Here is a 23,243-nt window from a genome sequence, read left to right as displayed (position 1 = left end):
TCAAGGTGCACATTGGGTCATTCAGAATAACTTCACACACACCCGCTACTGTGTATTTCCAAGTCTAATTCTGTCACTAAACCCATACCTGTCACCCAGCGCCTAAATACTAGGCCTCAAATTTATATCCCGCTAAATCTGTCCCTAGTGCTGTAGCTGGGCGAGTTATTTAGTGTCCGTTCAAGCACATTTCTTGTTCTGGGTTGAAATACAATTCCCAATTTAGCAATTTCATAATTTAGTGGTTTCTGCTATATCAGAGCTATTTGAAATCTATCCCTAAAAGGGTATATAATATTCAAGGTGCACATTGGGTCATTCAGAATAACTTCACACACACCCGCTACTGTGTATTTCCAAGTCTAATTCTGGCACTAAACCCATACCTGTCACCCAGCGCCTAAATACTAGGCCTCAAATTTATATCCCGCTAAATCTGTCCCTAGTGCTGTAGCTGGGCGAGTTATTTAGTGTCCGTTCAAGCACATTTCTTGTTCTGGGTTGAAATACAATTCCCAATTTAGCAATTTCATAATTTAGTGGTTTCTGCTATATCAGAGCTATTTGAAATCTATCCCTAAAAGGGTATATAATATTCAAGGTGCACATTGGGTCATTCAGAATAACTTCACACACACCCGCTACTGTGTATTTCCAAGTCTAATTCTGGCACTAAACCCATACCTGTCACCCAGCGCCTAAATACTAGGCCTCAAATTTATATCCCGCTAAATCTGTCCCTAGTGCTGTAGCTGGGCGAGTTATTTAGTGTCCGTTCAAGCACATTTCTTGTTCTGGGTTGAAATACAATTCCCAATTTAGCAATTTCATAATTTAGTGGTTTCTGCTATATCAGAGCTATTTGAAATCTATCCCTAAAAGGGTATATAATATTCAAGGTGCACATAGGGTCATTCAGAATAACTTCACACACCCGCTACTGTGCATTTCCAAATCTAATTCTGTCACTAAACCCATACCTGTCACCCAGCGCCTAAATACTAGGCCTCAAATTTATATCCCGCTAAATCTCTCGTTACCGCTGTCCTGTTGTGGCTGGGAAAGTTATTTAGTGTCCGTCAAAGCACATTTTTTGTTCTGGGTTGAAATACAATTCCCAATTTAGCAATTTCATAATTTAGTCGTTTCTGCTATATCAGAGCTATTTGAAATCTATCCCTAAAAGGGTAGATCATATTGAAGGTGCACATAGGGTCATTCAGAATAACTTCACACACACGCTTCTGTGCATTTCCAAGTCTAATTCTGTCACTAAATCCATACCGGTCACCCAGCGCCTAAATACTAGGCCTCAAATTTATATCCCGCTGAATTTGAATACAATACATTGGGCCAAATAATATATTTGTTGTTGTGGTGAACCATAACAATGAGAAAAACATCTAGTAAGGGACGCGGACGTGGACATGGTCGTGGTGGTGTTAGTGGACCCTCTGGTGCTGGGAGAGGACGTGGCCGTTCTGCCACATCCACACGTCCTAGTGTACCAACTACCTCAGGTCCCAGTAGCCGCCAGAATTTACAGCGATATATGGTGGGGCCCAATGCCGTTCTAAGGATGGTAAGGCCTGAGCAGGTACAGGCATTAGTCAATTGGGTGGCCGACAGTGGATCCAGCACGTTCACATTATCTCCCACCCAGTCTTCTGCAGAAAGCGCACAGATGGCGCCTGAAAACCAACCCCATCAGTCTGTCACATCACCCCCATGCATACCAGGGAAACTGTCTCAGCCTCAAGTTATGCAGCAGTCTCTTATGCTGTTTGAAGACTCCGCTGGCAGGGTTTCCCAAGGGCATCCACCTAGCCCTTCCCCAGCGGTGAAAGACATAGAATGCACTGACGCACAACCACTTATGTTTCCTGATGATGAGGACATGGGAATACCACCTCAGCATGTCTCTGATGATGACGAAACACAGGTGCCAACTGCTGCGTCTTTCTGCAGTGTGCAGACTGAACAGGAGGTCAGGGATCAAGACTGGGTGGAAGACGATGCAGGGGACGATGAGGTCCTAGACCCCACATGGAATGAAGGTCGTGCCACTGACTTTCACAGTTCGGAGGAAGAGGCAGTGGTGAGACCGAGCCAACAGCGTAGCAAAAGAGGGAGCAGTGGGCAAAAGCAGAACACCCGCCGCCAAGAGACTCCGCCTGCTACTGACCGCCGCCATCTGGGACCGAGCACCCCAAAGGCAGCTTCAAGGAGTTCCCTGGCATGGCACTTCTTCAAACAATGTGCTGACGACAAGACCCGAGTGGTTTGCACGCTGTGCCATCAGAGCCTGAAGCGAGGCATTAACGTTCTGAACCTGAGCACAACCTGCATGACCAGGCACCTGCATGCAAAGCATGAACTGCAGTGGAGTAAACACCTTAAAACCAAGGAAGTCACTCAGGCTCCCCCTGCTACCTCTTCTGCTGCTGCCGCCTCGGCCTCTTCTGCTGCTGCCGCCTCGGCCTCTTCCTCCGCCTCTGGAGGAACGTTGGCACCTGCCGCCCAGCAAACAGGGGATGTACCACCAACACCACCACCACCACCTCCGTCACCAAGCGTCTCAACCATGTCACACGGCAGCGTTCAGCTCTCCATCTCACAAACATTTGAGAGAAAGCGTAAATTCCCACCTAGCCACCCTTGATCCCTGGCCCTGAATGCCAGCATTTCTAAACTACTGGCCTATGAAATGCTGTCATTTAGGCTGGTGGACACAGACAGCTTCAAACAGCTCATGTCGCTTGCTGTCCCACAGTATGTTGTTCCCAGCCGCCACTACTTCTCCAAGAGAGCCGTGCCTTCCCTGCACAACCAAGTATCCGATAAAATCAAGTGTGCACTGCGCAACGCCATCTGTGGCAAGGTCCACCTAACCACAGATACGTGGACCAGTAAGCACGGCCAGGGACGCTATATCTCCCTAACTGCACACTGGGTAAATGTAGTGGCAGCTGGGCCCCAGGCGGAGAGCTGTTTGGCGCACGTCCTTCCGCCGCCAAGGATCGCAGGGCAACATTCTTTGCCTCCTGTTGCCACCTCCTCCTTCTCGGCTTCCTCCTCCTCTTCTTCCACCTGCTCATCCAGTCAGCCACACACCTTCACCACCAACTTCAGCACAGCCCGGGGTAAACGTCAGCAGGCCATTCTGAAACTCATATGTTTGGGGGACAGGCCCCACACCGCACAGGAGTTGTGGCGGGGTATAGAACAACAGACCGACGAGTGGTTGCTGCCGGTGAGCCTCAAGCCCGGCCTGGTGGTGTGTGATAATGGGCGAAATCTCGTTGCAGCTCTGGGACTAGCCAATTTGACGCACATCCCTTGCTTGGCGCATGTGCTGAATTTGGTGGTGCAGAAGTTCATTCACAACTACCCCGACATGTCAGAGCTGCTGCATAAAGTGCGGGCCGTCTGTTCGCGCTTCCGGCGTTCACATCCTGCTGCTGCTCGCCTGTCTGCGCTACAGCGTAACTTCGGCCTTCCCGCTCACCGCCTCATATGCGACGTGCCCACCAGGTGGAACTCCACCTTGCACATGCTGGACAGACTGTGCGAGCAGCAGCAGGCCATAGTGGAGTTTCAGCTGCAGCACGCACGGGTCAGTCGCACTACAGAACAGCACCACTTCACCACCAATGACTGGGCCTCCATGCGAGACCTGTGTGCCCTGTTGCGCTGTTTCGAGTACTCCACCAACATGGCCAGTGGCGATGACACCGTTATCAGCGTTACAATACCACTTCTATGTCTCCTTGAGAAAACACTTAGGGCGATGATGGAAGAGGAGGTGGCCCAGGAGGAGGAGGAGGAGGAGGAGGAAGAGGGGTCATTTTTAGCACTTTCAGGCCAGTCTCTTCGAAGTGACTCAGAGGGAGGTTTTTGGCAACAGCAGAGGCCAGGTACAAATGTGGCCAGCCAGGGCCCACTACTGGAGGACGAGGAGGACGAGGATGAGGAGGAGGTGGAGGAGGATGAGGATGAAGCATGGTCACAGCGGGGTGGCACCCAACGCAGCTCGGGTCCATCACTGGTGCGTGGCTGGGGGGAAAGGCAGGACGATGACGATACGCCTCCCACAGAGGACAGCTTGTCCTTATCCCTGGGCAGCCTGGCACACATGAGCGACTACATGCTGCAGTGCCTGCGCAACGACAGCAGAGTTGCCCACATTTTAACCTGTGCGGACTACTGGGTTGCCACCCTGCTGGATCCACGCTACAAAGACAATGTGCCCACCTTACTTCCTGCACTGGAGCGTGATAGGAAGATGCGCGAGTACAAGCGCACGTTGGTAGACGCGCTACTGAGAGCATTCCCAAATGTCACAGGGGAACAAGTGGAAGCCCAAGGCCAAGGCAGAGGAGGAGCAAGAGGTCGCCAAGGCAGCTGTGTCACGGCCAGCTCCTCTGAGGGCAGGGTTAGCATGGCAGAGATGTGGAAAACTTTTGTCAACACGCCACAGCTAACTGCACCACCACCTGATACGCAACGTGTTAGCAGGAGGCAACATTTCACTAACATGGTGGAACAGTACGTGTGCACACCCCTCCACGTACTGACTGATGGTTCGGCCCCATTCAACTTCTGGGTCTCTAAATTGTCCACGTGGCCAGAGCTAGCCTTTTATGCCTTGGAGGTGCTGGCCTGCCCGGCAGCCAGCGTTTTGTCTGAACGTGTATTCAGCACGGCAGGGGGCGTCATTACAGACAAACGCAGCCGCCTGTCTACAGCCAATGTGGACAAGCTGACGTTCATAAAAATGAACCAGGCATGGATCCCACAGGACCTGTCCGTCCCTTGTCCAGATTAGACATTAACTACCTCCCCATAACCATATATTATTGGACTCCAGGGCACTTCCTCATTCAATCCTATTTTTATTTTCATTTTACCATTATATTGCGATGCTACCCAAAGTTGAATGAACCTCTCCTCTGCCTGTGTGCTAGGCCTAAATATATGCCAATGGACTGTTGCAGTGGTGGCTGACATGAAGCCTGATTCTCTGCTATGACATGCAGACTAATTCTCTGCTGACATGAAGCCAGATTGTCTGTTACGGGACCTCTCTCCTCTGCCTGGGTGCTGGGCCTAAATTTATGACAATGGACTGTTGCAGTGGTGGCTGACGTGAAGCCTGATTCTCTGCTATGACATGCAGACTGATTCTCTGCTGTCATGAAGCCAGATTGTCTGTTACGGGACCTCTCTGCTCTGCCTGTGTGCTAGGCCTAAATATATGCCAATGGACTGTTGCAGTGGTGGGTGACGTGAAGCCTGATTCTCTGCTATGATATGAAGACTGATTCTCTGCTGACATGAAGCCAGATTGTCTGTTACGGGACCTTTCTCCTCTGCCTGGGTTCTGGGCCTAAATTTATGAAAATTGACTCTTACAGTGGTGGGTGACGTGAAGCCTGATTCTCTGCTATGATATGAAGACTGATTCTCTGCTGACATGAAGCCAGATTGTCTGTTACGGGACCTTTCTCCTCTGCCTGGGTTCTGGGCCTAAATTTATGAAAATTGACTCTTACAGTGGTGGGTGACGTGAAGCCTGATTCTCTGCTATGATATGAAGACTGATTCTCTGCTGACATGAAGCCAGATTGTCTGTTACGGGACCTTTCTCCTCTGCCTGGGTTCTGGGCCTAAATTTATGAAAATTGACTCTTACAGTGGTGGGTGACGTGAAGCCTGATTCTCTGCTATGATATGAAGACTGATTCTCTGCTGACATGAAGCCAGATTGTCTGTTACGGGACCTTTCTCCTCTGCCTGGGTTCTGGGCCTAAATTTATGAAAATTGACTCTTACAGTGGTGGGTGACGTGAAGCCTGATTCTCTGCTATGATATGAAGACTGATTCTCTGCTGACATGAAGCCAGATTCTCTGTTACGGGACCTCTCTCCTCTGCCTGGGTGCTGGGCCTAAATATATGCCAATGGACTGTTGCAGTGGTGGCTGACGTGAAGCCTCATTCTCTGCTATGACATGCAGACTAATTCTCTGCTGACATGAAGACAGATTCTCTGTTACGGGACCTCCCTCCTCTGCCTGGGTGCTGGGCCTAAATATATGCCAATGGACTGTTGCAGTGGTGGCTGACGTGAAGCCTCATTCTCTGCTATGACATGCAGACTGATTCTCTGCTGACATGAAGCCAGATCGTCTGTTACGGGACCTCTCTGCTCTGCCTGTGTGCTAGGCCTAAATATATGCCAATGGACTGTTGCAGTGGTGGGTGACGTGAAGCCTCATTCTCTGCTATGACATGCAGACTGATTCTCTGCTGTCATGAAGCCAGATTGTCTGTTACGGGACCTCTCTGCTCTGCCTGTGTGCTAGGCCTAAATATATGCCAATGGACTGTTGCAGTGGTGGCTGACGTGAAGCCTGATTCTCTGCTATGACATGCAGACTAATTCTCTGCTGACATGAAGCCAGATTGTCTGTTACGGGACCTCTCTCCTCTGCCTGGGTGCTGGGCCTAAATTTATGACAATGGACTGTTGCAGTGGTGGCTGACGTGAAGCCTGATTCTCTGCTATGACATGCAGACTGATTCTCTGCTGACATGAAGCCAGATCCTCTGTTACGGGACCTCTCTCCTCTGCCTGTGTGTGTGCTGGGCCTAAATATATGCCAATGGACTGTTGCAGTGGTGGCTGACGTGAAGCCTCATTCTCTGCTATGACATGCAGACTGATTCTCTGCTGACATGAAGCCAGATTCTCTGTTACGGGACCTCTCTCCTCTGCCTGTGTGTGTGCTGGGCCTAAATATATGCCAATGGACTGTTGCAGTGGTGGCTGACGTGAAGCCTCATTCTCTGCTATGACATGCAGACTAATTCTCTGCTGACATGAAGACAGATTCTCTGTTACGGGACCTCTCTCCTCTGCCTGTGTGTGTGCTGGGCCTAAATATATGCCAATGGACTGTTGCAGTGGTGGCTGACGTGAAGCCTAATTCTCTGCTATGACATGCAGACTAATTCTCTGCTGACATGAAGACAGATTCTCTGTTACGGGACCTCCCTCCTCTGCCTGGGTGCTGGGCCTAAATATATGCCAATGGACTGTTGCAGTGGTGGCTGACGTGAAGCCTCATTCTCTGCTATGACATGCAGACTAATTCTCTGCTGACATGAAGACAGATTCTCTGTTACGGGACCTCTCTCCTCTGCCTGGGTGCCGGGGCCTAAATATCTGAGAATGGACTGTTCCAGTGGTGGGTGACGGGAAGCCAGATTCTCTGCTATGGAACCTCTCTCCAATTGATTTTGGTTAATTTTTATTTATTTAATTTTTATTTTAATTCATTTCCCTATCCACATTTGTTTGCAGGGGATTTACCTACATGTTGCTGCCTTTTGCAGCCCTCTAGCTCTTTCCTGGGCTGTTTTACAGCCTTTTTAGTGCCGAAAAGTTCGGGTCCCCATTGACTTCAATGGGGTTCGGGTTCGGGACGAAGTTCGGATCGGGTTCGGATCCCGAACCCGAACATTTCCGGGATGTTCGGCCGAACTTCTCGAACCCGAACATCCAGGTGTTCGCTCAACTCTACTCTTCATCTTCTTCGGAGAAAAGAACTTCATTTGGTTGTAATGACTGTAATGTTAACTCTTCCTTCCTTTTCTGCCTATATTCAGAAATTCTTCTTACTTTATCTTCTTGCTTCTTCTGCTTTTTAATTTGTCTTCTGTGCTCAGGTAGCTATTTACCAAGCAAGTAAAGTGCCTTAGTGAAAAAAAATATAAGAACATCTAAATTCATAAGGGAATACATAATAAGGCTATCTTAATACCAACCAATGTGGCTCCGGCCCTGATGCGCCAGATGTGACAGAGACCCGATGGCTGAAACAGCAGCCCGATGCCTTCCTTAGGCGTCGTGGCTGCCTTCCCTGTAAACCTGAGACATCCAGCCCCCTGGATCTCACAGGCAAGCAGGCTGAAGTGTATTACACTGGTAATACACTTACAGCCAAAGCATTACAATACAGATGTATTGTACTGCATTGTACAGGGAATCAGACCCCCAAAAGTTGAAGTCCCAGAGCAGGACAAAAAAAAAGCCAAAGAAGCCAAAAAAATGTAAAATAAAAAGTGTTACACAATAAAAAATTACAAGTTTCAAGTAAAAAAAAAGCATCTTCAAATTAATTTGAAACAAAATTGTAAAAAATAGGGAAAAAAGAAAAGCAGACATATTATATCACCACGTCTGTATCGACCTGCTCTATAAAAATATCACATGATCCACCCCGTCAGATGAACGCCGTAAAAAAAATAATAATGTGCAAAACAGCCATTTTCTCATCACCTTGCCTCACAAAAAGTGTAATACCAAGCGGTCAAAAAGGCATATGTAGCCCAAAATTGTGCCAGTTAAGCAATGAATTCTATACAATTGTTATACATTTGTTCACATAATATCCATCTAACATAATAAAGTATTGTTGCGTTTACAATATTGCGTGTCATTTCAGTCTTTCAAAACTCCACTGGTATCCCTCAGGATGCCAATGTAAACCATTTATATAATATTACTTATAACGATAACCCCCGCCCACCCCAAGCCAAACTTCCATGCGAAGAGATGACCGTTTTAACTCAAGTTGGGGAAACATAATGCATTGGCTTATGATTGGTTCAATGTATTATCATGTTACACATTAGACTTTCCCAGGCTGAGGTATCACAACCACATATCTACCTCTATCTAGGATATACTGGAGTTCCCCACCATTTACAGTAGATGTGTTAATGCAGAAAGTTGACCCCGCAGGCAGTCTCCCGCCAGTGCCCTTGACGCCAATACAGGGACTTCAAACAAACCCGCCCAAATACTTTGCCGGGGATCTTCTTTTTAGATATATTCCTCTTTCGTATCTTAGTATATTATTAATTCTGCTTATAAACTCCCATCTAGTGGGTGGTCTCCTTTCTATCCAGTATTTGCCTATTAATATTCTAGCCTGAAATAACATTCTTTGTATGCTTAAACATGTTCCGCTATCCCTTTCTAGCATATCTGTGATACCTAATAGACACAATCTAGGATCACAAACTGCCTGTATCTGAGTCACCTGGGTAATTATTTGTATTACTTCTTTCCAGTATGTTTCTAACTAAGGGCAATCCCAAAACATGTGCATTAAGGAGACCTCCTCCACCCCACACCGAGGGCAGCATGAGTTTGGCCGAATACCTATCCTGTATAGGAAAACAGGAGTTTTATACACTCTGTGTACTAAATATAGTTGAGATAGGCGTTGGGCTTCACTAAGTTCAAGCTAGGAGTTAAAGCTAGAATTCCATCCCACTGCTCCTGTGTTATAGCTCCGACATCACGTTCCCACCTACCCTTAATTGGTAGGCAGCTTAGAGATATAGCCTTATCAAATAAATGTATGTAGAGGATAGAAATAAGTCCTTTAGAACTGCCACTATGCAGCACCTGTTGAACTATCGGAGGGGAAGCTGACAGTGACGTGCCCTCTTTAAACTGCGCCTGATATGCATGCCTATACTGCAGAAATTTGATAAAACATATTGTGAGGGAGACCAAATTCCTGTTGTATCTGTGCAAATGATTTCATAACTCCATCCTTTTGAAGTTGATGAAGAAAGAAGATACCCTTCTCTTCCCACAAGGGAAAAGCCTTCCAGTCTAAACATTTCAGGTAGTTGTGGGTGATGCCAAAGAGGCGTGTTGTCATAGAGGCCCTAAAGACCAATCAGGTCTTTAAACTTAGACCAAACTTTTATCAGCGAAAATGTGGGATAAGTCCCACGGTAGGTCAGCAGTTTTCCCAGTTCTACCATAGCGATAGTTATTTTTTGCTTCATGATAAATGTCGCTATTCTAGCTGAGGGTCCCAAACCAGTACATTGTCCCCACCCCTTAAAATGTTGTATTTGTGCTGCTATAAAGTACAGCCACGGATTTGCCCTCCCCTTACCCCTCTGCAGTGTCTGCATATGAATTATGGGTTAGGGTACTTTCACACTTGCGGCAGGACGTATCCGACAGGCTGTTCACCATGTCGGATCCGTCCTGCGGCTATTTCGCCGTGCCGCCGGACCGCCTCTCCGTCCCCATTGACTATAATGGGGATGGGGCGGAGCTCCGGCGCAGCACGGCGGTGCACGGCGAAAGCCGCCGGACTAAAAAGCCTGACATGCAGTAATTAGCATTATAGTCAATGGGGACGGAGCGGCGGTCCGGCAGCACGGCGAAATAGCCGCAGGATGGATCCGACATGGTGAACAGCCTGTCGGATCCGTCCTGCCGCAAGTATGAAAGTACCCTTAGTTCTTTTTTCCATACCAAGGATAGAAAAATACCCTGAATCTTATAAAATATATTTTGGGGAATCCATACAGGACAGCGATCAACTACATATAGGGGTATCTTACACCAGGCATTTACTCTTTCTGTAAATTTTGGAATCAGCGGGTCTATATTAACCTTAACATAGTCCGTAATTATTAGCGTTATCATTATCCCCAAATATTTAAAACTATTGGCGATTTGGAGCTGGACCTGCGTCCAGTCTATCTGCGGTGGTTCAATGGCGATAGCAAACACTAGTGGGGATAATGGGCAACCCTGTCTAGTTCCCCTCTGCAGTGGAAACTGCGCAGACAATTCCCCGTTTGCCCTAATTCTAGCCAATGGTGAGCGGTAAAGGAGCTGAACCCGTGATATAAATCCCAACCAAAACCCCATTGCCCTCATAACCTCCCATAGATAATTCTATTCAACGCTGTCAAAAGCTTTGGCAGTGTCGAGGGATACCACAGCATGACATCCCCCAGTATCCATTCGACTTTGGAGATTAAAAAAAGTCTCCGAAGATTAATGGAGGTGCTTTTGTCAGGCATAAATCCCGACTGGTCCTCTGTCACGCCGGGCGGGATCTCAGAAATAAAGATAAACCAGCAAACCAGGCTCTAGGCGAGAAGCAGGGGAAGGGTCACCTCCTAGCAAATCCCTGACTTCTCTCCCTGCTCTGCTCAGCCCACATTCAAACCTAGATGGTAGGAATGAAGTGTCCTCGTGCCTAGACTAAAAACACCCTAGATTCCCTGAGATGGTGAAAAATGGGAATAGGAGCAGCCTGCTCGCACAGAACCTGGATGGGAGAGATGACACCAACACAACCAAGATAGCAAATAATAAAAACTGAAAACCACACTTAGCTTTTCTGAGCTGGAACAGAAAACCTTCCCTCCTTGCTTCCAAGGCCAGAATGATTTCTATAACCCACTCAGGGCACTGGGATAGAGAGCTATTTAAACTAATGACCCCACCCAGTGCACCTGATGGGAGGCAGATCCAGCACGGCTCCAAAACAGAACACTAAACACATGCTGCTATTCTGGATGACCTCCGTACATAGTCAGAGCAGGACATGACAGTACCCCCCCCCCCCCCTTCTACGGGTGACCTCCGGACACCCCGGACCAACCTTATCCGGATGGGATCTATGAAAAGCCCTCACCAGTCGTCTGGCGTTGACATCCAGCGCCGGAACCCAAATCCTCTCCTCAGGGCCGTATCCCCTCCAGTGTACCAGGTACTGAAGGGAACCCCGAAGAATTCTAGAGTCGAGAATCCTGGAGATCTCGAACTCCAAGTTCCCATCGACCAGAACAGGAGGAGGAGGCGGCAATGGCGATGGTTCCACCGGTTTCACATATTTTTTCAGTGAAGACCTGTGGAATACATCATGGATCCTCCAAGTCTGCGGAAAATCCAGCCGAAACGCTACAGGATTGATCACCGCAGATATTTTGTACGGACCAATAAATCTTGGACCCATTTTCCAAGATGGCACTCTCAATTTGATATTTTTAGTGGACAACCACACCAGATCACCCACACACAGGTCCGGACCAGTCACACGTCTCTTGTCAGCCATTTGTTTATACCTCTCACCCATCTTCTCCAAATTCCCTTGGATCCTCTGCCAGATGGAGGATAAGGCAGGAAAAAATCTCTCCTCCTCTGGCATCCCAGAGGAACCAGTCCCAGAAAAGGTACCAAACTGAGGATGAAAACCGTATGCGCCAGAAAATGGCGACTTACCAAAACCTGGAGACAAACTGCGTGCCTCTATCAGAGACCACATCCGAAGGAATACCATGCAATTTCACAATATTATCCGCAAAAATCTGCGCAAGAGTCTTGGCGTTAGGCAGACTAGTTAATGATATAAAGTGAGCCATTTTACTGAAACGGTCAACTACCACCAAAATCACTGTTCTCCCGGAGGAACTCGGCAGATCCGTAATAAAGTCCATAGACAGGTGCGTCCAAGGACGAGACAGAATAGACAATGGAAGAAGTGAACCAGCCGGTCGAGTATGAGCAACCTTTGACCGAGCACAGGTTTCACAAGCTGCCACGTAATCCTCAATGCTCTTACGTAACCCTGGCCACCAGAACCTCCGGGAAACCAGATCACAGGTGGATTTACCACACAGGATGTCCAGCAAGGCTCCCAACACCTCCATCTCCAATTCAGGGTACAGAGCGGAGACCACCACCCCATCCGCTAAAATCGGCGCAGGATCCTCTGAATCACCTCCCCCAGAAAAGCTGCGAGACAAGGCATCTGCCTTAACGTTCTTAACCCCTGGGCGAAAGGTAACCACAAAATTGAACCTGGTAAAAAACAGTGACCATCTGGCCTGTCTAGGGTTCAGGGTATAGCCAACAACTCTCTATCTCCAACATCATAATTCCTCTCAGCGACCGAGAGGTTTTTGGAGAAAAAAGCACACGGGACCCATTTGCCAGGGGATGAACCCTGTGACAGCACCGCTCCAACCCCCACTTCTGATGCATCAACCTCCACTACGAATGGCTGAGACACATCTGGCTGCACCAGATAATAGCCGAAAAGGCCTACAATGCCTCATCAGACAGAGACGTCGACGCCCTTCTTAGTCATATCCATGAGAGGTTTTACTATGGCAGAATAGTTCAAAATAAATTTTCTATAATAATTCGTGCACCTGATGGAAGGCGTGTATAAGGGAATCGATAACTTTATTCAAGCGGTTAGCTAGCACCTTTGCCAATATCTTCACATCAGTGGGAAGAAGGTATATAGGCCATAAGAGTCAGGCATAGTTGGGTCTTTTCCAGGTTTTGGCAGCACCACCACCACAGCCTCTCGCATAGATGCCAGCAGTTTCCCCAGACGCAGAGAATCTTTAAATATATCTAAGAGATGAGGGAGGAAGGTTTCATGATACCGTTTAAAAACTGCTGGTAAACCATGAAGACCTGGGGCCTTCTCATTGGGGAAAGAACCCAGGGCCGCTCTAAGTTCTTCCAGCTCTAAGGGTTCATCCAGGTATTTGGCCGATTCCAATGACATTGCTGGTATGGGAATATCAGCCAAAAATAACCGAATATCACTAGTGCTTAGGTTTAGTTTGGTAGTATATAATTCTTTGTAGTAGCTATAGAAATCATTAAGGATAGTCGAATCCTCTGTGCAGTGGATTCCGTCTCTAGTTCTAATAGCTATTATTCTGGATGGGCCTTCCTGCGAGCGGACTATTCTGGCCAGGAAACTGCCCGCTTTCTCCCCTGTTTCTAAATATTTCTGCCTCAAAAAGAAACATTTATTATCTGCAGTATGAGTTAGATAGTCCTTTAGTTTCTACTGTGCATCCCTCCATGTGGATATATAAACCCCGTACATACACTTTCATGGTATCCCATACAATTCCCATGGCCGCTGAACCTATCTTAGAAGTGAAAAACTCCTCAATTTGCTCTTTAAGTGGATCTCCCTTGTCCAATAGTTGGATCCAGAATGGGTTAAGCTTCCAGATAGGGGGTCCAGTATGCTCCTTACCCCTTCCTAACTGCATTTCCAATCAAATGGGTGAGTGGTCTGAGAGACTACAAGGGATATATTTTATACAAGAAATGTAAGACGACGCTTCCAGGGACCCAACCGGCAAATCTATCCTGAAGAGAGAATTATAAGATGGTGAAAAGCAGGAGTACTCTCGTGCATCAGGATGCCGAATTCACAGATAATGAAGATCTAATTCACGCAATAGTTTTGCCAGTGAAGTCTCCAGGGCACCCTTCAGTGTGGGGCCTTGATGGAATTTATCTAGGGAAAGGTTTAAATATTTATTAAAGTCTCTCAACATAAGTATAGGGACCGGTGGGCCTCGCAATACGACTGTCATAACCTGCCTAATCACATTACAGGAGTAAGGAGGAGGGATGTATATGGCAATGAGGAAAAACTGTACCTTGTATATGGAGCAGTGAAGACAAACGTATCTTCCTTCTGGGTCAATCTCTGAGGAGAAACATTCAAAGGGTAAGGCCCTGTGTACAAGAATGATAACCCCTCTAGCATGCATAGAATAGTTAGAATGGTAGGCATTTGAGATCCATATGCTTATACAGATGTGTTTCTAGGAGACACAATATGGCCGGTTGGTATTTTGCATGGCCTCAAAGATTGCCTGACATTTAGCGGCAGCCCCCAGGCCCCTGACATTCCAAACTAGAACCAATGTTTTACCCGCCATATTTTAGAAGAGTGCGGAAACATATAGGATATATATGTGCATACAAACCACCCTGAAGCCAATAAGTGGCTGGATAAAGAGTTAGATCATCTCTTCGCAAATACGCTCCCAATACAAACAATATAACAAAATGAGAACCCCCAAAAAAACTCTCTCCTTTCGTCCCCAAAACGGGGACACGAGGCACAAAAATTTTCTGGAGCCAGCAGTTGTGGAGAGACGGTGCCAGTTTTCCACACCTAACAGTACGTTACAGTAGAACAAATGTGGTATGACCATAAGGATAGTTTCTAAAACATAGAAACCCCTAGCAGCAACAATTCTAATACAACAAGCGGCTTAGTATTCATTCGGTATAGAGACATTATAGAAAGGCATATAAATATTCTAAGAGTGGAGACTAATATCAACTTTCCTATGTATATATCTGGCTACTAGAAAGTAAACTCTGGAAACAATAGATATAATAACAGTCAGAGCGAGGTATAGAGATGATAGAATACTCATCATGTTACTGAGATGACCACTGCAGTGTCATCGATGATAGTCCACTTCAACCTGATTGGGCCCTGAGATCAGACAGTCCCAGTAGGTTCACAGAGGGAGCCTTCATGTAAATCCATCCAACGGGTAGCGTCTTCAGGTGTTTAAAAAAGGTGAACCTTCCCGCCAGCGACAACACGTAGCTTGGAGGGGTAGATCATGGAGTACTGTACATTTTTCATTCTTAGACGTCTTTTAGCCTCCAGAAATTTTGCCCTTCTTCTTTGTACATCCGCTGAGAAGTCAGGGAATATCAATATCTTATTGCCATGCACAGTTACATCCAGATGGTCTCTTGCATTACGAAGAATAGCATCCCGGTCTTGGAAATGTAGAATCCTAAGCAAGATTAGTCTAGGGGGAGCCCCTAGTGGCAAGGGACAGAATGGCACCCTGTGTGCCCTTTCTATTGCGAACAGTGGAGACAGAGTTTTGTCCAAACTTTTCTTTAAACCACTGTTCAAAGAATAATACAGTACTAGCTCCCTCTGCCTTTTAATAAATCCTCTGTTTTATTGATAATAAGGGTAATATTGTGAATGACATTTGCTAGGTCACGTTTTACAGGGGGTATCTGATCTTCTAAAAGGCCAACTCTTTCCTCCACCCCAGCAACTCGTTCATTGACTTTTCTGATATCTTGTCGGATAAAAGAGACACTTTCTTGAAGGGACCCTATGGATGTATTTAGGGTCAGTAGAGTAGAGCTGCAATTCTGTACTGCCAGGAAGATATCTTTAATTGTGGGCTCTATATCTAGTGACAGAGCAGGGATAGGTACCTGTGGCTGTGTCATGGAATGTGCTGATAGGGCTTTAGGGGCTTCTCCTTCCCCAGCTTCAGTCTCCTCCGCGTGGGGTCCGCCATCTTGGCCCTTGCTCCCTCTCATGGCGCCAGTCATAAGTGGATTTGTCTCCGTCCCCTCCGTCTTCTCCGGTGGCTCCTTCACATCCTCAGGGCATCCCTTTGTGTGGGGGACCCTGGCGAACTGCTCCACGCGAGCCACTACGCCTGCCGACCTCGTGGACGCGGCGGCGCCATATTGTTTAGTCAGAGTTTGCACCGGACCTTTCCGCTCCTTCTTCTTGGTGCGGGTCATATTGAAATTTAGCCACTTGCCACAGCCCCTGTCCCTGCAGTACGGAGTCTCTAGCCTCAGTATGGAGCAGGATAATGGTAGGTGCCGCTCAGGAGCTCTGCGCTACAAGTCTCCTCACATTGCTGGTCAGGCCATGCCCCCTGTAACATCAGTTTTGAATAATTTGAGGAGTGTAGTTTCTAAAATGGGGTCATTTATGGGTGGTTTCCATTAAGTAAGTCCCTCAAAATCACTTTATAACTGAATTGGTGCTTAAAAGTGGTTTTAGAAATTTTGCTGAAAATTTTAAAAATTGCTTCAAAAATTCTAAGCCTTCTAGCATCCTAAAAAAATGACATTTACAAAATTATAAGGCATTACTATCTGTCTTAAAATTAGAGAAATTCAAATGTAGAAAATTTTGAATTTTTATAATTTTTGGGGGATTCAGTTATAAATAAAGGGGAAATTGATTCAAATTTACCACTGTCATGAAGTACAATGTGTCATGACAAAACAAACTCAGAATGGCTTGGATAAGTAAAAGCGTTCCAAAGTTATTAACACATAAAGTGATGCATGTCAGATTTTCAAAAATCGGCCTGGAATTTAAAATGAAAAGTGGCTTGGTAGTGAAGGGGTTAAGCATGTGATCTATGCTGGATTCTAGTCACATGTTATGAAACCAGTCAGAGAGGTGTACGACCATAGGGGAGTGTCTTTATACTAGGACTCCATCTTGAATATTCCTCTTTCTGCTATATAAATATGTAGCATGCTGTATAATGTGACATGCTTGTTTGAAAAAGGCTTTTTAGCCCCAAAAAATCACATCTGCCTTTATTTTGTTTATGGCAATAAAATGAAGATACTGTATATTAGCATCAAAGGGTGGGTGCTGATCCACATCTTCTACTTGGATGAATGGGTCTGCAACCCAGCATATGAGTTTTCTTCTGTCTGATTTGCACAATGTTCCATGTTGGATGGTAAATTTAAGTGAAATGTCTACATTTAGATTTTCTCCCCAGCAATGCATACAGTCTGTGCCCTCAGGAGTCAATTGTTCTTCCTTTTATTTATTATTCAAGCTTCTTGCAATGTTTTCCTTCAACATGTTACCTTGTCTATTAATTCTCTCCCTCTTCCCTGTCCATTTTTCGGAATCACCAGCCATTTCCCTTTATCTCCTTTCCTGTATTTTATTAATCCAATCAAATGAGTGTCATATAATAGTGTGTTCATGGACAGGTAAGCTCTATTCAAACCACATTTGTGCCCTATGACATCATGTCTTTTAAATAAATATTTACAAACTGCAAAAAGAATGTCTGCTCAATGGAAGTCTATGAGAAATGCATTGTTTTATGTATGGCATAAGGCAAATACAAGGTGTGAATAGAGCCTAACAAACTGCTTTCCCATAGCAAGTCGTTTCTGGCTTTGCTCTGTGTTACCAGAAGCTACTGCAGGCACACAATACTAGTTTGCTTTGCCAAACACGGTTGAAAAGGAAAAACTTCTCTTTACTTAAAGAGGTTATACAGGAATTTTGATGGTGGCGTATCCTCAGGATAGGCCACCAATATCAAATTCCTGGATAGCCCATTTAACTTCTTCATATGGATCTCCATATTTCTATAGTATGATGTGTATGACACTATTTTTTGTATGAGTACTGTATGTATTTTTTTTATATGTAAACTATGTATGTGTGGCCTCTTTACTAAAATACCTTGCGTATATCACTATATACATAAAACATACAAAAAAGTGAGTGTGATAAAAATAGTATCAGTTGGTCCAGGGCTCCTCATCTGTTAACTCATGGGTGTCAAACACGCGGCCCGCGGGCCGCATGCGGCCCGCAATGAATATCTTTGCGGCCCGGCAGTCTAGTATCTCTGAACATGAGCGCGCTGCTATCGGCGCGCTCATGTTCTCTCAGCAGCCTCCCCCTGTGCTGCTGCCGCTGCCACCAATGAGAAGAGAGGGGGGGAGGGGCGGGCGCACTGCGCCACCATTGAGGAGAGAGGGGCGGAGGAGGGGTGGGCGCACTGCGCCAACAATGAGGAGAGAGGGGCGGAGGAGGGGCGAGCACACTGAGCCACCAATGATAGGACTATTCCCATTTCCCACACAGAGCGGCGCCCAGCGATGTCTCAGCACTCACCATTAGTCCTGGGCGCCGCTCCGTTCGCCCGCAGTGCCCCATTACTGTCTCCTCTCCTGCTCCACATGCTGTTGATTACTATCGGAGCGATGGGAGGAGACATCAGCTTCACTAGTGGGCGTTCCTTCTCCCTGAGGTGCGATTGAACAGCGCTACAGCCAGGAAGAAGGAACGCCCACTAGTGAAGCTGATGTCTCCTCCCATCGCTCCGATAGTAATCAGCAGCATGTGGAGCAGGAGAGGAGACAGTAATGGAGCACTGCAGGCGAACGGAGCGGCGCCCAGGACCAATGGTGAGTGCTGAGACATCGCTGGGCGCCGCTCTGTGTGGCCTGATAGTGAAAGTCAGTCTTTAACACAATACAGGAGGCGGGTGCCTGCAGCAGAATCGCATTGCCGGCACCCTGCCGCTGACAGGGAGCTGCGATCAGAGGCAGTTAACCCCTTAGGTGCCGCACCTGAGGGGTTAACTGCTGATCTGCCAGTACCAGCCTCCTGTATAAAGGGGTAATTTATCATTGGTGGTGCAGTGTGCCCCCCCCTCAACCTCAATCCCATTAAAATCATTGGTGGCACAGTGCGCCAGCCCCTCTCAACCCCCCCCAGTATTAAAATCATTGGTGGCAGTGGCCACAGGGACCTCTCCCCTCCCCCTCATTGGTGGTGCAGTGGCAGCTTCTGATCGGAGCCCCAGCTGTGTAAGCCTGGGGCTCCGATCAGTTACCATGGCAGCCAGGACGCTACAGAAGCCCTGGTTGCCATGGTAACATCCCTGATGCTGTGTGCACAAGGCACAGAGCAGCAGGGACAGTGTGAAGTCTTATTCACCCTGATAGAGCTGAATAGGACAAGGGATGAAAGATCCCAGGTTCTCGCCCCTAAGGCTACTTTCACACTTGCGTTCAGAGCGGATCCGTCTGAGACGGATCCGCTCATATAATGCAGACGGTGGATCCATTCAGAACGGATCCGTCTGCATTATATTGTAAAAAAAAAATACTATTTTTTTTGATGCGGCCCACATAAACTTAAATTTAGTTTTTTTGGCCCATGTTAGCCTTTGAGTTTGACATGCTAGTTAACTTATGCATTATTGTTTTCCAGGTGGACCTTCGAACACCAATGTTGGTCCACAGCATACAAACACAAGGTGCTCGGCAACGTCTCCTTTCTATATACATATCCCAGTTCCTTGTATTCTACAGCTTGAATGGGGAGAAATGGAGTCCATATCAAGGAAATACCAGCAGCAATCAAATGGTATGTGCACAACCAGTAGATGACTAAAATACAGTATTTTCCGGACAATAAGACACACCTGACTGTAGGACGCAACCCAGGTTTAGAGCCTGATATATCCCAGGTTTAGACAACAGAAAATTAGACAAAAATATTCTCTTCTTAAACAACCTTCCCTGGTGGTTCAACGAAGTGGAGGATCCCTACATCTCACACAAAAGTTATATATATATATATATATATATATACACACACACACATCAAGAAATTATAAAGTTATAAAACATTAATACAAATAAAATATCATATAAATCATAACTGTAAATAAATATAAATAAAAAAGAATTAGAATAAAAATCTGTCAAGTGCCTAGAATATGATGAAAAACTTTTAGGAGAGGATTGCATTAAATGGTAACCCCCTGTATTTTAACTCTTTAATGACCAAGCCAGATTTTAGAAATCCGGCATATGTCATTTTGATATTGTTTTTTTTTTGTCTTATATTGTACTTTTTAGGAGGACCTGTCACCGCTGCTGACTTGCCTGTTTTAAGCTTCATGCATTCCCTGTGTAATAACAATTCTGGAACATCTATTTATGATGTGCCATTCCTACTATTTCTACTAGAAGTTATGAATAAATTGATAAATAAATTTCACAGCTAAGACAATCAACTGCCAGAAGGAATGGTCCACAACAGTGGTATAAGTAAGGGACTATAATATTTCACAGATTACCACCATTAAAACGTAGCCTTTATTCATATTTAAATTAAAATAACCCAACCAAATACAAAAATCTAATGAAAAAGGATTAAAAAAAACTGAAAATAACTCCACTGGTAAGTAGTATTAAGGATGTAGACTGATTTTTTTATTTGGACTCCCTCGATTATATTCATATAGGTGTAGACTTGATATATAAACTTGGACTCTGTCCTTTAGTCTCACCCTTCTCTCAATAAGCCCTACCTGCAAAATGGAATGGCTGCCCCGATAGGGTCAATCCCATATCAGGAACCTCCTATGTGACCCTAGGCTGATCCTGATAAGGGGATGGAGGGCATAGAAATATATGTGGGCTAATCACCTACCAAAAATGCAAAACTCACAACCAATGTATGATACCACCATATATATACCATACGCCACTATATGATTGTCAACTCCTTATTTCAGACAACAGATAAGGAGAAACTCTTGGTGTCCCACAATAGCTCCAAACTCATGATGACCCTATACCAACACGTTTCGCCCCTTCAATCATGGGGCTCATCAGGGGACATCAGAGACAACATATTTAATGGGAGGAATTAAGTAATTTCCAATGTAAATAATAGTGCTTGGAGTTGAGATATAACCCAAAACAACGGCAATGCAGTGGTTTACAATCAACTGTGCTAGATATCAGTATACAAATGGGTTTTTAGAGATGCAACCTCCTTTTGTTTCCTCCCCATGTATAGATAACATATGTTTGTCAAGAAGTAACAGGCACTCCTGTATTAATAAATATACTTGCATGCCCCATGTCAGTAAATTCAATGGTGGGCGTTGTATTCGCAAGATATTAGTAGGCAAGAGCCTGCTGCAAGACCAGAGGGAGGTTTGGATGGACCCGATGCTCCAGATGGTATGGCGCCTTTTAATGAGCGGTGTATATAATTTATAGCTCCCGCTCTAGAAATGGCATGTCACGTGACCATCGCGTCCACATTACCTGTCCTGAGGTCACGTGATGCGCGCATCAGTGGTCACATGAGCGCAACCCGGAACACACGATCGCGTTGGGAGACATGGAGGACATGGAGGACTTGCCGCCAAGTCTGGAGCTACCCGACCTCAATGTCTCCAGGGATAATATTGGTACTGCACAACATCGGGATCCAACCCTATGCCGAGCCTGGGAAAATGTATTAATAGATAATAATAAATAATAGATGGGGAACCACAACAATTGGGGCAGAGTTGGTGTTTCTCCGTTTTGTGGTTCATCAAGAGATATTAGTATCAAGTAAACCAGCTGCGAGGTGAATCCATTGAACAGTTGGTGGTCCCCCCAGGCAATGTGGGGATTTGCTCTGGTAGGCAGCTTAGCGGACGCAGGATATAGGAAATCATAAAGTCTTTAACTTAACTAGTTCAGTGTTTATTCACACAAAAGGCAAAACAAAATAACAGTTTGCAGTATTATTGTATGTTCACACCATGGAAAGTCCACAGAACACAAACGTTCACCTGGTTAGCAATTTTTTCATCAGCCACCCACTGCAGGCTTTAGGGGGCCTGTTTTCCAGCAATGCGTCTCTCAGCCCTTTACACACCTCATGCAGATCCCAAAACCACAGCGTCTCCACAGCTTCACTGTGAAGTGGAGGATAATCCACACAGCTGAGACTGCTGGCTGGGTTTTTATATCACAAACCAAAACTCAGCCTGGAACGTGGGTAGAAGCCACCCACCCTGCACTTTGGCTGCTCCCAGTAAGAGACGGCCCAGATCGGCTCTACAGCCATACTAAAAAACAAATAGTGTCAGTCAGCACTAACTGCCGCTGACCCTTAAAATTACCGGCTCTTACCTCACCGAGGCCAGGAATCTTGGTGTTGTGCCTTCCTCCACCACCCTTCCAATAAGTAAAAGAATATGCGTTAATGAGTCCTCACTGTTCTCTAAATAATCCCAGTTTTTAGGTTTATTGTTGTGCAGAATTAAACACCTTCCACCTTTTATGCCGCCTTAGAGGTTAAATACAGTGTTAGTACAATATTGTCAGCGATTTTCTTCCTCCAGCTATCCCCTACCATGTTCACTTCCTTATTTGAATATGGGAGGATCTGCTCTGTCCGCACCGCGATTATGTGTTCCGGGTTGTGCTCACATGACCACTGATGCGCACATCACGTGACATCAGGGCAGGTCATGTGGACGCGATGGTCACATGACATGCCATTTCGAGAGCGGGAGCTATAAATTATGCTCTCCGCTCATTAAAAGGCGCCATATCATCTGGAGTATCTGGTCCAACCAAACCTCCCTCTGGTCTTGCAGCAGGCTCTCACCTACTAATATCTTGTAAATACAACGCCCACCTTTCAATTTACTGACATGGGGCAAGCAATTATATTATAGATATATTGATTAATGCTTGATCAGTTTAAACTATCTGAATACTGATCCATTATTAATACAGGGGAACCTGACACTTCTTGACAAACATATGTTATCTATACATGGGGAGGAAACAAAAGGATGTTGTATCTCTAAAAACCCCATTGTATACTGATATCTAGCACAATTGATTGTAAACCACTGCATTTATTACCGTTGTTTTGGGTTATATCTCAACTCCAAGCACTATTATTTACATTGGAGATTTCTTAATTTCTCCCATTAAATATGTTGATGTTGTCTGATGTCCCTATGCAATTTGCATATATTTACTGAAAGAAAAAAAACTGCAATTTTTTTCTCATTTTAATGATATAGAAGACAACATATTGTATAAAATTTTTATCTGACTTATAGGTTTACTTTATTTTAAAAGCACTTTAAAAAAAAAAACATTTTTCATGTTTAGACAGTTTAGAAAACTAAATTGTTTTA

The 23,243-nt window shown here is 45.7% G+C and overlaps 1 protein-coding gene across 2 annotated transcripts in view; it reads left to right on the top strand.

Annotated features, from left to right (window-relative positions):
* Positions 1-23,243, top strand: part of LOC122946268 (coagulation factor VIII-like) — a 528,859-nt gene that overhangs the window by 315,017 nt on the left and 190,599 nt on the right. For both annotated transcript variants that reach the window (XM_044305770.1, XM_044305769.1), the window contains one exon: positions 19,502-19,657. In XM_044305770.1, coding sequence (XP_044161705.1) covers positions 19,502-19,657 — 156 coding nt within the window. The remainder of the gene's footprint in view (positions 1-19,501; positions 19,658-23,243) is intronic.

Source organism: Bufo gargarizans, chromosome 9 (assembly GCF_014858855.1).
Source record: "Bufo gargarizans isolate SCDJY-AF-19 chromosome 9, ASM1485885v1, whole genome shotgun sequence".
Lineage (NCBI taxonomy): Eukaryota > Metazoa > Chordata > Amphibia > Anura > Bufonidae > Bufo > Bufo gargarizans.
This window is presented reverse-complemented; position numbering and strand designations above follow the sequence as displayed.